At 43.5% G+C, this 14,612-nt stretch overlaps 1 protein-coding gene across 1 annotated transcript; it reads left to right on the plus strand.

Moving 5' to 3' along the window:
* Positions 1-6,956: 6,956 nt before the first annotated feature.
* On the plus strand, positions 6,957-13,232 carry ly97.3 (lymphocyte antigen 97, tandem duplicate 3). The gene is made up of 4 exons (XM_046322092.1): positions 6,957-7,105; positions 10,505-10,576; positions 12,142-12,264; positions 12,697-13,232. The coding sequence occupies exons 2-4, from the start codon at positions 10,528-10,530 to the stop codon at positions 12,801-12,803; spliced, it is 279 nt and encodes a 92-aa protein (XP_046178048.1). The 5' UTR covers positions 6,957-7,105; positions 10,505-10,527; the 3' UTR covers positions 12,804-13,232.
* The last annotated feature ends 1,380 nt before the right edge of the window (positions 13,233-14,612 follow it).

Consider the following 14,612-nt stretch of genomic DNA (forward strand, 5'->3'; position numbering starts at 1 on the left):
TGAATGGGAAGCACATGACAGAAAGACAAGAGTAGACGAAATATCCAAGTCTCACAGAAGACAGCAGACATGCTAGTTATCCACAACGAAAACCAGAGCAGCATGGACACACAAGAAGCCACGAACTCAAAGCGAAAGAACAAAAAGCTGACCAGGATGAAATCCTTGCAACCTCCTTACCTCAGACCCAAATTAAACATCCACCGGTGAAAGAAGTAAAAGAAGACATTTCCATGTCAGAACTTTTCTCTGCAATCCAGTCCCTGTCTACGAAACAAGACGCTCTCCAACGTGTCCATCATAGAGTGGGCTACCGAAGAAACTCTGCAATCCAGTCCCTGTCTACGAAACAAGACGCTCTCCAACGTGTCCATCATAGAGTGGGCTACCGAAGAAACTCTGCAATCCAGTCCCTGTCTACGAAACAAGACGCTCTCCAACGTGTCCATCATAGAGTGGGCTACCGAAGAAACTCTGCAATCCAGTCCCTGTCTACGAAACAAGACGCTCTCCAACATGTTCATCATAGACTGGGCTACCGAAGAAACTCTGCAATCCAGTCCCTGTCTACGAAACAAGACGCTCTCCAACGTGTCCATCATAGAGTGGGCTACCGAAGAAACTCTGCAATCCAGTCCCTGTCTACGAAACAAGACGCTCTCCAACGTGTCCATCATAGAGTGGGCTACCGAAGAAACTCTGCAATCCAGTCCCTGTCTACTAAACAAGACGCTCTCCAACGTGTCCATCATAGAGTGGGCTACCGAAGAAACTCTGCAATCCAGTCCCTGTCTACGAAACAAGACGCTCTCCAACGTGTCCATCATAGAGTGGGCTACCGAAGAAACTCTGCAATCCAGTCCCTGTCTACTAAACAAGACACTCTCCAACGTGTCCATCATAGAGTGGGCTACCGAAGAAACATCAAAAGAAGATTGACAGTTTCTGACAAATGATCAATCAACCAAAATTGTGAGCGAGAACAAGGAAAAGATAACAGATGGCATCACTGTGCCAACATCCTCCCGAGTTGTGACATCAGACAGTTGTGACATCAGACAGTTGTGACATCAGACAGTTGTGACATCAGACAGTTGTGACATCAGACAGTTGTGACATCAGACAGTTGTGACATCAGACAGTTGTGACATCAGACAGGTGTGACATCAGACAGTTGTGACATCAGACAGTTGTGACATCAGACAGTATTGAAATCAGACATGTGCATTCGGGAAAGGATGTACATTTGATTTTTTTAAATGAATACATTTGCAAAAATGTCTAAACCTGTTTTTGCTTTGTCATTATGGGGCATTGTGTGTAGATTGAGAAGGGAAAACAATGATTTCATCAATTTTAGAATAAGGCTGTAACGTAACCAAATGTGGAAAAAGGGAAGGGGTCTGAATACTTTCCGAATGCGCTGAATGATAGACGTTTTTAGCAATCTTAAAGTCGTAAAGTTCCAGTGTAGGGGGTGGGAAGAGAGACTGGGGGGAGACTGGGGGGGGGGGAGAGACTGGGGGAGGGGGAGACTGGGGGGGGAAAGAGAGACTGGGGGGGGAGAGAGACTGGGGGGAGAGACTGGGGGGAGGAGAAAAGAGAGACTAGGGGGGGGGGGGGGGAGAGACTGGGGGGAGAAAAGAGAGACTGGGTGGGGGGGAAGAGAGACTGGGTGGGGGGGGAAGAGAGACTGGGTGGGGGGAAGAGAGACTGGGGGGAGGAGAAAAGAGAGACTGGGGGGAAAAGAGAGACTGGGGGAGAAAAGAGAGACTGGGGGGGAGAAAAGAGAGACTGGGGGGGAAAAGAGAGACTGGGGGGGGGTGGAAGAGAGACTGGGGGGAGAAAAGAGAGACTGGGGGAGAAAGAGAGACTGGGGGGAGAAAAGAGAGACTGGGGGAGAAAAGAGAGACTGGGGGGACAAAAGAGAGACTGGGGGAGAAAAGAGAGACTGGGGGAGAAAAGAGAGACTGGGGGAGAGAGACTGGGGGGGAGAGACTGGGGGGAGAAAAGAGAGACTGGGGGAGAGAGACTGGGGGGAGAAGAAAAGAGAGACTGGGGAGAAGAAAAGAGAGACTGGGGGGGGGAAAAGAGAGACTGGGGGAGAAGAAAAGAGAGACTGGGGGAAAAGAGAGACTGGGGGGAAGAAAAGAGAGACTGGGGGGGAAAAGAGAGACTGGGGGGAGAAAAGAGAGACTGGGGGGTAGGGGAGAAAAGAGAGACTGGGGGGAGAAAAGAGAGACTGGGGGGGAGAAAAGAGAGAATGGGGGGAGAAAAGAGAGACTGGGGGGGAGAGAGGGGGGGAGAGACTGGGGGGAAAAGAGACTGGGGGAGAGACTGGGGGAGAAGAAAAGAGAGACTGGGGGGAGAAAAAGAGACTGGGGGTAGAAAAGAGAGACTTGGGGGAGAAAAGAGACTGGGGGGGAGAAAAGAGAGACTGGGGGGAGAAAAGAGAGACTGGGGGGAGACTGGGGGAGAAAAGAGAGACTGGGGGGAGAAAAGAGAGACTGGGGGAGACTGGGGGGGGAGAAAAGAGAGACTGGGGGAGAAAAGAGAGACTGGGGGGAGAAAAGAGAGACTGGGGGGAGAAAAGAGAGACTGGGGGGAGAAAAGAGAGACTGGGGGGAGAAAAGAGAGACTGGGGGGAGAAAAGAGAGACTGGGGGGAGAAAAGAGAGACTGGGGGGAGACTGGGGGGGAGAAAAGAGAGACTGGGGGAGAAAAGAGAGACTGGGGGAGAAAAGAGACTGGGGGAGGAGAAAAGAGAGACTGGGGGAGAAAAGAGAGACTGGGGGGAGAAAAGAGACTGGGGGAGGAGAAAAGAGAGACTGGGGGGAGAAAAGATAGACTGGGAAAAAGCAGGAGCTGAGAAACAAACTGGTGCTTGACTTGACAAACAAGACAAACTGGCAACAGAGAAACAGAGAACACAGGTATATATACACAGGGGATGATGGAGAAGATGGGCGACACCTGGAGGGGGGGTGGAGACAAGCACAAAGATAGGTGAAACAGCTCAGGGTGTATATACTGTATATACTGTATTCTATTCGGGAAGAGAAAGGGCATTACAACTATTTCAGACGTTTACATCAATAATACTTTTGTCACGTTCGCACAGTTGAGGGAAGTTTGTACGAACTCCACCTGAAGACAAAAACCTGACTACATCATCTGTACAAAAACATTGCTTACTATGCCTAACACTAATAGTTGCTATGCATGCTACTGTAAAAGTATAGCTTCTGGCCCTCTCCTCACCCCTACTTGGGCTCAAACCAGGGACCCTCTGCACACATTAACAACAGCCACCCTCTAAGCATTGTTACCCATCCCTCCACAAAAGCCGCGGCCCTTGCAGAGCAAAGGGGGAACAACTACTTCAAGGTCTCAGAGCGAGTGACGTCAGCCGATTTTAAACGCTATTAGCGCGCACCACCGCTAACTAACTAGCCATTTCACATCGGTTAAACTCACCCCCCTTTTGACCTCCTCCTTTTCCGCAGCAACCAGTGATCCGGGTCACGGCACCAATGTAACAGTATTGCTTCTCGTCCATTTCACATCAGTCACACTACCTAGTAATGTTTTATCACTTAGCCAAGCTACAAACTCTGCAGGTCTATGTTTTCATATACTTTGCTATTGATATTTAATTGGATATATCCATGATAATAGTTGTTGCATGATTTCTCCTGGTTCCAGAAAAGTTCAAGCCCAGGGTTAATACATGTTTTTGGGAACACTGGCCCACAATTCAGTGTGAAAAAGCCTTTAGTAATTCCTTGCTTTTCGAAAGTCTACCAACCTTGGCAGGAATGCTAGCTGAGATAGCTACTCTAACTTGATTGATAGACTGAAATGGTAGCTAGTTAGGTGCCCAACCTCCCGACCTCATATCTGGGCCAGCTAAAGCCAACTTCATAAAATTGCTAGGTGTCTTGTAGTATTACAGATAAACAATAACAACATCAACATTAAACAGTACCAGTTATAAAAGTTTGATTCAGACTGGGCTCAACCCACTGTAGCAGATTCAGAAAGGGCTCAACCCACTGTAGCAGATACAGACAGGGATCAATTCAACCCACTGTAGCAGATACAGACAGGGATCAATTCAACCCACTGTAGCAGATACAGACAGGGATCAACCCACTGTAGCAGATTCAGACAGGGATCAACCCATTGTAGCAGATTCAGACGGCTCAACCTACTGTAGCAGATTCAGACGGCTCAACCCACTGTTAGCAGATTCAGACAGGGTAAAGATACGAACATATTAAATATAGAGGACACTTGTACCTGACCAGTGTTACATTCCTCAAAACTGCATATGAGAGAGTGAACATGAAGACATGGCTAAAGGTGAATCAGATTTGTGAACATAATCCCTAGCTGTGCATTGCTGCTTTCCATGTTGTCTGTAGTCTGTAGCTTGTGAGGTGTGGAAACACTTTGTTGCTTTTCTGGATTTTGTCTTGTTGCTTTTTGTCCTATGTTTTGTCTTGTTGCTTTTTGTCCTATGTTGCTCTGTCTCTATGGTATGTCTTGCTTGTCCTATGTTGCTCTGTCTCTATGGTATGTCTTGCTTGTCCTATGTTGCTCTGTCTCTATGGTATGTCTTGCTTGTCCTATGTTGCTCTGTCTCTATGGTATGTCTTGCTTGTCCTATGTTGCTCTGTCTGCATGCTACGTCTTGCTTGTCCTATGTTGCTCTGTCTCTATGGTATGTCTTGCTTGTCCTATGTTGCTCTGTCTCTATGGTATGTCTTGCTTGTCCTATGTTGCTCTGTCTCTATGGTATGTCTTGCTTGTCCTATGTTGCTCTGTCTCTATGGTATGTCTTGCTTGTCCTATGTTGCTCTGTCTCTATGCTACGTCTTGCTTGTCCTATTTTGCTCTGCGTGTGCTCACTGCTCAATGATTGTCTATATTGTAATTGTTTTTAATAACCTGCCCAGGGACTGCGGTTGAAAATTAGCCGGCTGGCTAAAACCGGCACTTTTACTGAAACGTTGATTAATGGGCACTGTCCCTGTACAAATAAAAAATAAACTCAACTCAAACTGGGTCATGGGTGAAAGTATTATGCACAGTAGCCTCCCACAGGGCACAGATGTCAGTCACTTCTACTTCTACCTTTTGATTTACATTTTGTTGAACTCATGTGAATTAAATGTGAAATCAACCAAGAAAAGGACACCCGTCATTTGGATTGTGGTTAAAAATTGGGTGAAAAAAAAAGAAAAAAAAAAAAAAAGATTAAATTGCCTTACGTTGATAACTTTTTGCAAATTCAATCCGTTTTCTACGCTGATTCAATGTCATCACATTGATTTTTAATTTTTTTTTTTTTTTTTGGGGGGGGTTGAAATGACACAGAAACAACGTTTTTTTTAACCAGTTTTTTGCCCACTGAAATCCAGATCTGTTTTTATGCTACGACTCCACTCGTTGTTCTCTGTGCCGCTGCCAAACAATAACGTGACAATGTGGAATGTTAGCACAAACAGACTGGGGATCCAGGCTAGACCTACAGATATGAGGGAAGACATAAATATGTACTGTATGATGCAATCCTATGGGATTTAACCCGTATGAATGTTAAGGTGTTGGGCAAAGCATTTCTATCCTTTGGACATGGTGTCTCTATTGATAGACTGGGTGGGTGGAGAGAGAGCAGACATTGGTCGACTGGGTGGAGAGAGAGCAGACATTGGTAGACTGGGTGGGTGGAGAGAGAGCAGACATTGGTAGACTGGGTGGGTGGAGAGAGAGCAGACATTGGTAGACTGGGTGGGTGGAGAGAGAGCAGGCATTGGTAGACTGGGTGGGTGGAGAGAGAGCAGGCATTGATAGACTGGGTGGGTGGAGAGAGAGCAGACATTGGTAGACTGGGTGGGTGGAGAGAGAGCAGGCATTGGTAGACTGGGTGGGTGGAGAGAGAGCAGGCATTGGTAGACTGGGTGGGTGGAGAGAGAGCAGGCATTGGTCGACTGGGTGGAGAGAGAGCAGACATTGGTAGACTGGGTGGGTGGAGAGAGAGCAGACATTGGTAGACTGGGTGGGTGGAGAGAGAGCAGACATTGGTAGACTGGGTGGGTGGAGAGAGAGCAGACATTGGTAGACTGGGTGGGTGGAGAGAGAGCAGGCATTGGTAGACTGGGTGGGTGGAGAGAGAGCAGGCATTGGTAGACTGGGTGGGTGGAGAGAGAGCAGACATTGGTAGACTGGGTGGGTGGAGAGAGAGCAGACATTGGTAGACTGGGTGGGTGGAGAGAGAGCAGACATTGGTAGACTGGGTGGGTGGAGAGAGAGCAGGCATTGGTAGACTGGGTGGGTGGAGAGAGAGGAGACATTGGAAGACTGGGTGGAGAGAGAGCAGACATTGGTAGACTGGGTGGGTGGAGAGAGAGCAGACATTGGAAGACTGGGTGGAGAGAGAGCAGACATTGGAAGACTGGGTGGGTGGAGAGAGAGCAGACATTGGTAGACTGGGTGGGTGGAGAGAGAGCAGACATTGGTAGACTGGGTGGGTGGAGAGAGAGGAGGCATTGGTAGACTGGGTGGGTGGAGAGAGAGGAGACATTGGAAGACTGGGTGGAGAGAGAGCAGACATTGGTAGACTGGGTGGGTGGAGAGAGAGCAGACATTGGAAGACTGGGTGGAGAGAGAGCAGACATTGGTAGACTGGGTGGGTGGAGAGAGAACATACCCGATTATACAGTATTTACACAAAGAGCAGTGCAAATGCAAAGTGTGTCAACAATGAAGGTTGCATCTGCACTAAAATCAAGTCCTAGCGGAGTTGGCATGAACTGAAAGCATACATGTGGATGATTCTACCGAGTAAAACACGCCCCTGTAGTCGTAGAGCTGCATCCCAAATGGCCTGGTCCTGGGTTTAACAAGTAGTAGCGCTGTTCTTGGGGAGATTAGGGTGTCATTGGGGACACGGCCCCTCTAGAGTGGGTTGGTGAACTGACAGGGTTTACTCCAGTACACTCTGCTGCGTCCTTAGGGGAGTTGACAGAGACCGAAGGGGAGACTATAAGAGGAGGAACGTTGACGCGTACAACGGATGTATCAGCACAGCGTTGAGTGAGGTAAGTTATACCTGAATCTATATGTATGGAGTGGTAACACATTAGGACGTAAATCACCCCTGCACGTGCAGCATTAGATATTTGGTTATTTTCAACAAACATTTGCGGGGGGTTTGTGGATTCTATGGCTCCTTATCTCAGAGCTTGTTTAAAAAAATATATATATATTTTTTTAAATCAGCTGTTTCGTTGGTGCAGATAATTCATCTCTGTTTTGAGTTTCATTTTGCTGCACTCTCTCATCCGTGTAGAATCAGTCAGTTCTACATCAGTGGAGAATTAGTCAGTTCTACATCCGTGTAGAATTAGTCAGTTCTACATCAGTGTAGAATTAGTCAGTTCTACATCAGTGGATAATTAGTCAGTTCTACATCCGTGGAGAATTAGTCAGTTCTACATCCGTGGAGAATTAGTCAGTTCTACATCAGTGGAGAATTAGTCAGTTCTACATCCGTGGAGAATTAGTCAGTTCTACATCAGTGTAGAATTAGTCAGTTCTACATCCGTGTAGAATTAGTCAGTTCTACATCAGTATAGAATCAGTCAGTTCTACATCAGTATAGAATCAGTCAGTTCTACATCAGTGTAGAATTAGTCAGTTCTACATCAGTGTAGAATCAGTCAGTTCTACATCAGTGTAGAATCGGTCAGTTCTACATCCGTGTAGAATTAGTAAGTTCTACATCAGTGTAGAATTAGTAAGTTCTACATCAGTGTAGAATTAGTAAGTTCTACATCAGTGTAGAATTAGTCCGTTCTACATCAGTGGAGAATTCGTCAGTTCTACATCCGTGTAGAATTAGTCAGTTCTACATCCGTGTAGAATTAGTCAGTTCTACATCCGTGTAGAATTAGTCAGTTCTACATCCGTGTAGAATTAGTCAGTTCTACATCAGTGTAGAATTAGTCAGTTCTACATCTGTGTAGAATTAGTAAGTTCTACATCAGTGTAGAATTAGTCAGTTCTACATCAATGGAGAATTAGTCAGTTCTACATCCGTGTAGAATTAGTCAGTTCTACAACCGTGTAGATTTCGTCAGTTCTACATCCGTGTAGAATCAGTCAGTTCTACATCCGTGTAGAATCAGTCAGTTCTACATCAGTGAAGAATTAGTCAGTTCTACATCAGTGAAGAATTAGTCAGTTCTACATCCATGGAGAATTAGTCAGTTCTACATCAGTGTAGAATTAGTCAGTTCTACATCAATGTAGAATTAGTCTGTTCTACATCAGTGTAGAATTAGTCAGTTCTACATCAGTGTAGAATCAGTCAGTTCTACATCAGTGTAGAATCAGTCAGTTCTACATCAGTGTAGAATCATTCAGTTCTACATCAGTGTAGAATCAGTCAGTTCTACATCAGTGTAGAATCATTCAGTTCTACATCAGTGTAGAATGAGTCTGTTCTACATCCGTGTAGAATCAGTCAGTTCTACATCCGTGTAGAATCAGTCAGTTCTATATCCGTGTAGAATGAGTCTGTTCTACATCCGTGTAGAATCAGTCTGTTCTATATCCGTGTAGAATCAGTCAGTTCTACATCCGTGTAGAATCAGTCAGTTCTACATCCGTGTAGAATCAGTCAGTTCTACATCCGTGTAGAATCAGTCAGTTCTACATCCGTGTAGAATCAGTCAGTTCTACATCCGTGTAGAATCAGTCAGTTCTACATCCGTGTAGAATCAGTCAGATCTACATCCGTGTAGAATCAGTCAGTTCTACATCCGTGTAGAATCAGTCAGTTCTACATCCGTGTAGAATCAGTCAGTTCTACATCCGTGTAGAATCAGTCAGTTCTACATCCGTGTAGAATCAGTCAGTTCTACATCCGTGTAGAATCAGTCAGTTCTACATCCGTGTAGAATCAGTCAGTTCATGCTTCTCTGATCGATATTCTTTCATGTTGTTTTACATTTTTTCCTCAATGGCTGGATGCTTTAGTCTTTTAGCTTTAGTCTTTTAGCTTTAGTCGTTTAACTTTAGTCTTTTAGCTTTAGTCTTTTAGTCTTTTACCTTTCGTCTTTTAGCTTTAGTCTTTTAGCTTTAGTCTTTTAGTCTTTTAGCTTTAGTCTTTTAGCTTTAGTCTTTTAGCTTTAGTCTTTTTGCTTTAGTCTTTTACCTTTAGCCTTTTACCTTTCGTCTTTTAGCTTTAGTCTTTTACCTTTAGTCTTTTACCTTTAGTCGTTTAGCTTTAGTCGTTTACCTTTAGTCTTTTAGCTTTAGTCTTTTAGCTTTAGTCTTTTAGTTTTAGTCTTTTAGTCTTTTAGCTTTAGTCTTTTAGCTTTAGTCTTTTAGCTTTAGTATTTTAGTCTTTTACCTTTAGTCTTTTAGTCTTTAGTCTTTTAGTCTTTTACCTTTAGTCTTTTACCTTTAGTCTTTTACCTTTAGTCTTTTAGTCTTTTACCTTTAGTCTTTTACCTTTAGTCTTTTAGTCTTTTACCTTGAGTCTTTTAGTCTTTTACCTTTAGTCTTTTAGTCTTTTACCTTTAGTCTTTTAGCTTTAATCTTTGTCTTTTACCTTTAGTCTTTTACCTTTAGTCTTTTTTTAGTCTTTTAGTCTTTTACCTTTAGTCTTTTAGTCTTTTACCTTTAGTCTTTTACTTTAGTCTTTTAGTCTTTTAGTCTTTTACCTTGAGTCTTTTAGTCTTTTACCTTTAGTCTTTTAGTCTTTTACCTTTAGTCTTTTAGCTTTAATCTTTGTCTTTTACCTTTAGTCTTTTATCTTTTAGTCTTTTACCTTTAGTCTTTTAGTCTTTTACCTTTAGTCTTTTACCTTTAGTCTTTTACCTTTTAGCTTTAATCTTTTAGTCTTTTAGCTTTAGTCTTTTACCTTTAGTCTTTTAGTCTTTTACCTTTAGTCTTTTACCTTTAGTCTTTTAGTCTTTTACCTTTAGTCTTTTACCTTTAGTCTATTTCTTTTGCTTTTCTTTAGTCTTTTACCTTTAGTCTTTTACCTTTGTCTTTTAGTCATGAAAGCTATTTTTTGTTTCTTTCTCAATAGATCAAATTTTGTTCAAGATCAAAGTGTATGGAAACGTGATAGAAAATATTTTCATTAGTCCAAAAAATGTGCCTGAGTCTTGTGGTTATCCATCCAGATCCCATATACCCATGGGGATGTGGGTTCAAAGCCCATCTCAGCCATTCCTCTCTGTCTCCTTCTGTATATGTCTCACCTCTACATTCTGACTATCACTGTTCGTCAAATGATGAAATACTAAAAGAATATACAGTATGTTAATTCCAACAAAGTACAGGGAGCTGTACGTATGTCTCGCTTGAGAACATAATCCACAAAAACGGTTCACACAACAATGGGTTTATCAAAGTATATTCGAGGATTTAAAAAGAATCCTGTTTACAATGTTTACAAATCACTGCCTGTTCCCTCTTCTCAGGTTCACACATACAAACCAGCAAGATGAAGATAGTGATGTTGGCTGTGGCTCTGGCCCTGCTGTTGGCTAGTGGTGGGTCTGTCACTAATTAACTACTGAGAAAACACTGTCTTTTAACCTCTTCTGTACTGTGGTGCTGGGTAAGGCTCTGGAACGGTCTCGTATGTAGCGTTCGTGACATGTCGGAACTAGAAAACTCTGAATTTTTCCAACTTGGTAACTCCTTGTAGAAAGATGATACCCCAGTTTCCCAGTTTAGAAAAGTATCAGAATCAACCAATAGAAAGTATCAGAATCAACCAATAGGAAGCTCTACACCACTAACATATGTTTAATTGTTTATCTCAGAGGATCAGAGTTTTCCGACGTGTCATGAATGCAGCATTATAGTGTTCCCTCCTCCCTGTTTTTCACCTGCCGAATCTTTCAACGGGGATTTTTGAAGAACCTGGGAACTTTGCCAAAGCCGTGGGAAGTAGGGGTGCTGAGGACACTGCAGTATATAGTACTTTCTTTTATGCAAAAGTAGTGCACTGGGCATTTATCAGTATCAACGGACGGTATAGACGTCTGTAGTGCGGGCAAAACATTTGTTTTTCAGCATCTCAGAACAGTATCTTGCAGGATTCAATAGTTGTAATTGTAAGAGTCGTTCCCCTCTCCCTCTGTGATTGACCAGTCCTGGGCCGTGACTAGTCCCAGGGCTTGACTAGTCCTGGGGCTTGACTAGTCCTGGGCCTTGACTTGTCCTGGGGCTTGACTAGTCCTGGGCCTTGACTTGTCCCAGGGCTTGACTAGTCCCGGGGCTTGACTAGTCCCGGGGCTTGACTAGTCCTGGGGCTTGACCAGTCCTGGGCCTTGACCAGTCCTGGGCCATAACTAGTCCTGGGCCTTGACCAGTCCTGGGCCTTGACCAGTCCTGGGGCTTGACTAGTCCTGGGCCTTGACTAGTCCTGGGCCTTGACCAGTCCTGGGCCTTGACCAGTCCTGGGGCTTGACCAGTCCTGGGGCTTGACCAGTCCTGGGGCTTGACCAGTCCTGGGGCTTGACCAGTCCTGGGGCTTGACTAGTCCTGGGGCTTGACTAGTCCTGGGCCTTGACCAGTCCTGGGGCTTGATTAGTCCTGGGCCTTGTCCTGGGGATTGACTAGTCCTGGGGATTGACTAGTCCTGGGGCTTGACCAGTCCTGGGGCTTGACTAGTCCTGGGCCTTGACCAGTCCTGGGCCTTGACCAGTCCTGCATTAGCTGACCAATATATTGAGGTCTTCAGAGCGGGCAATTTTTTCTCTCTCCTGCATAGTCCCCCCAAATAAATACCACACCCCCAAACCCTTTCCAGCGGCTGTGAACTTTGCAGCCCTGGTATTTTACCAATGAGTCTCTGAACAATATGGCTACTATCTGGCCAATATACTGTAGCGTTGCTATTGCATGATTCTAACACAATGCTGTGCTGTAGGTGTGTTCTAGTGTTCCTAATGACATTGCATGATTCTAACACAATGCTGTGCTGTAGGTGTGTTCTAGTGTTCCTAATGACATTGCTATAATTCTGACGTTCTAACACAATGCTGTGCTGTAGGTGTGTTCTAGTGTTCCTAATGACGTTCTAACACAGCGCTGTGTTGTCTCCTAGGTGAAGCACTGGACTGTCTGCGCTGTGTGCCAACGAAGGCAGGAAGAGACTGTGAGGTGACAGTAGAAACCTGTCCCCCAGAGAAGGACGGATGTGCAGCCGCCAAGTTCCTCAGAGCACCATGTAAGTAATGTTACTGACCAGGTTCAAGACCTGGGTCTTCAGACTATGTTAGCCCGCTGAGCTAAACACTAATGATTAATGTTGTGCTGATGCTAGATTTCTTGAAGAACAGCATTGGATGTCACACAAAGTTCTGTGCCAGTATTCACAAGTTCTCAGAGGGGTGCAGATGAATATCATAATGAATAAGACTATATGAACTCATAATCAGCAATCCTGCTCTAAGACGCTTTGTGGAACCTGCAACAACCAAAACATTATATACGTACTGTATATACATATAATGCTGGTCTGGCCTGTTTCATTCTCAGAGGAGATGCAGGCCCTGGTTTGAATGATCAAGAATATAAGGTTTTTAATACAGATGATTTATCGTGGACGTTAACGCCTATCACATTGTAACTTAACATTGTTCTGTATTTTCTCTCTCAGTTGGCCATTTCCAGAGATGCATGGACATGTCGGGCTGTAAGCAGTTCCAAACCAACGCTTACATCAACATGAAGTGCTGTGGCACTGACAAGTGCAACACATTCTAGAATCTATATACTGGTTAACGTTCTAGAATCTATATACTGGTTAACGTTCTAGAATCTATATACTGGTTAACGTTCTAGAATCTATATACTGGTTAACGTTCTAGAATCTATATACTGGTTCACATTCTAGAATCTATATACTGGTTAACATTCTAGAATCTATATACTGGTTAACGTTCTAGAATCTATATACTGGTTCACATTCTAGAATGTATATACTGGTTCACATTCTAGAATCTATATACTGGTTCACATTCTAGAATCTATATAGTGGTTCACATTCTAGACCAGGGGTATTAAAATCCTTCCATGGAGGTCTGGAGTACTGCTGGTTTTCTGTTCTACCTGATAATTCATTGTTCCCACCTGGCGTCTAAATCAGTCACTGATTAGAAATTAAATAAATAAAAACGGAGGAACTGGCTTTGATTTTGGAGTTAAGGGTCCCATCTAGACCAATATTTCTCTACTTTATAACATCCTGATTCAGTTCATTGAAGAGAGGAGCATCCACCAGGCAAACCATCAGATCAACCATCACAACATCAACCATCACAACATCAACCATCACAACATCAACCATCACAACATCAACCATCACAACATCAACCATCACAACATCAACCATCACAACATAAAACATCAGATCAACCATCACAACATCAACCATCACAACATCAACCATCACAACATAAAACATCATCAACATCAACCATCACATCAACCATCACAACATCAACCATCACAACATCAACCATCACAACATAAATCACAACATCAATCAACATCAACCATCAACCATCACAACATCAACCATCACAACATAAAACATCAACCATCACAACATCAACCATCATCAACCATCAACCATCAACCATCACAACATCAACCATCAACCATTACAACATCAACCATCACAACATCAACCATCACAACATCAACCATCACAACATCAACCATCACAACATCAACCATCAACCATCACAACATCAACCATCACAACATCAACCATCACAACATCAACCATCACAACATCAACCATCACAACATCAACCATCACAACATCAACCATCACAACATCAACCATCACAACATCAACCGTCAGATCGACCATCACAACATCAACCATCAACCATCACAACATCAACCATCACAACATCAACCATCACAACATCAACCATCACAACATCAACCATCAGATCAACATCAACCATCACATCAACCATCACATCAACCATCACAACATAAAACATCAGATCAACATCAACCATCAACCATCACAACATCAACCATCACAACATCAACCGTCACAACATCAACCATCACAACATCAACCATCACAACATCAACCATCACAACATAAAACATCAGATCAACCGTCACAACATCAACCTTCACAACATCAACCATCACAACATCGACCATCACAACATCAACCATCACAACATCAACCATCACATCAACCATCACAACATCAACCATCACATCAACCACTCAAATATGCCTGATATTTACAAACAAACGTGAATAATTATTCGACTTAAAATAAACCAAAACCGTGAAATAATTTGTAGTTAAAAAATGTTTTTTCAAAATGATTGAATCTGAGCAAAGTGTATCAATCATCATCGCAGGAATTATACAACAAACACTTCTGAAATAATCCATTTTTGCTTTAATGATTACAATCAAAAAACACTTTTGTACAACATTAGAAAATACGATGCAGATATTTTGTCTGGCGACAAAAACAGCTATTGGGAGTGGGGGGGCACATCTGACTGAAAATGAAGTAGATAAAGAAAGAGC

The sequence above is a fragment of the Oncorhynchus gorbuscha genome, linkage group LG22, assembly GCF_021184085.1.
Source record: "Oncorhynchus gorbuscha isolate QuinsamMale2020 ecotype Even-year linkage group LG22, OgorEven_v1.0, whole genome shotgun sequence".
NCBI lineage: Eukaryota > Metazoa > Chordata > Actinopteri > Salmoniformes > Salmonidae > Oncorhynchus > Oncorhynchus gorbuscha.

Coding starts and splice junctions, on each gene's coding strand:
- ly97.3 (XM_046322092.1), top strand. CDS start 10,528: ATGAAGATAGTGATGTTGGCTGTGGCTCTGGCCCTGCTGTTGGCTAGT. Junction 10,577..12,141: donor GGCCCTGCTGTTGGCTAGTG/GTGGGTCTGTCA, acceptor GTTGTCTCCTAG/GTGAAGCACTGGACTGTCTG. Junction 12,265..12,696: donor CAAGTTCCTCAGAGCACCAT/GTAAGTAATGTT, acceptor TTTCTCTCTCAG/TTGGCCATTTCCAGAGATGC.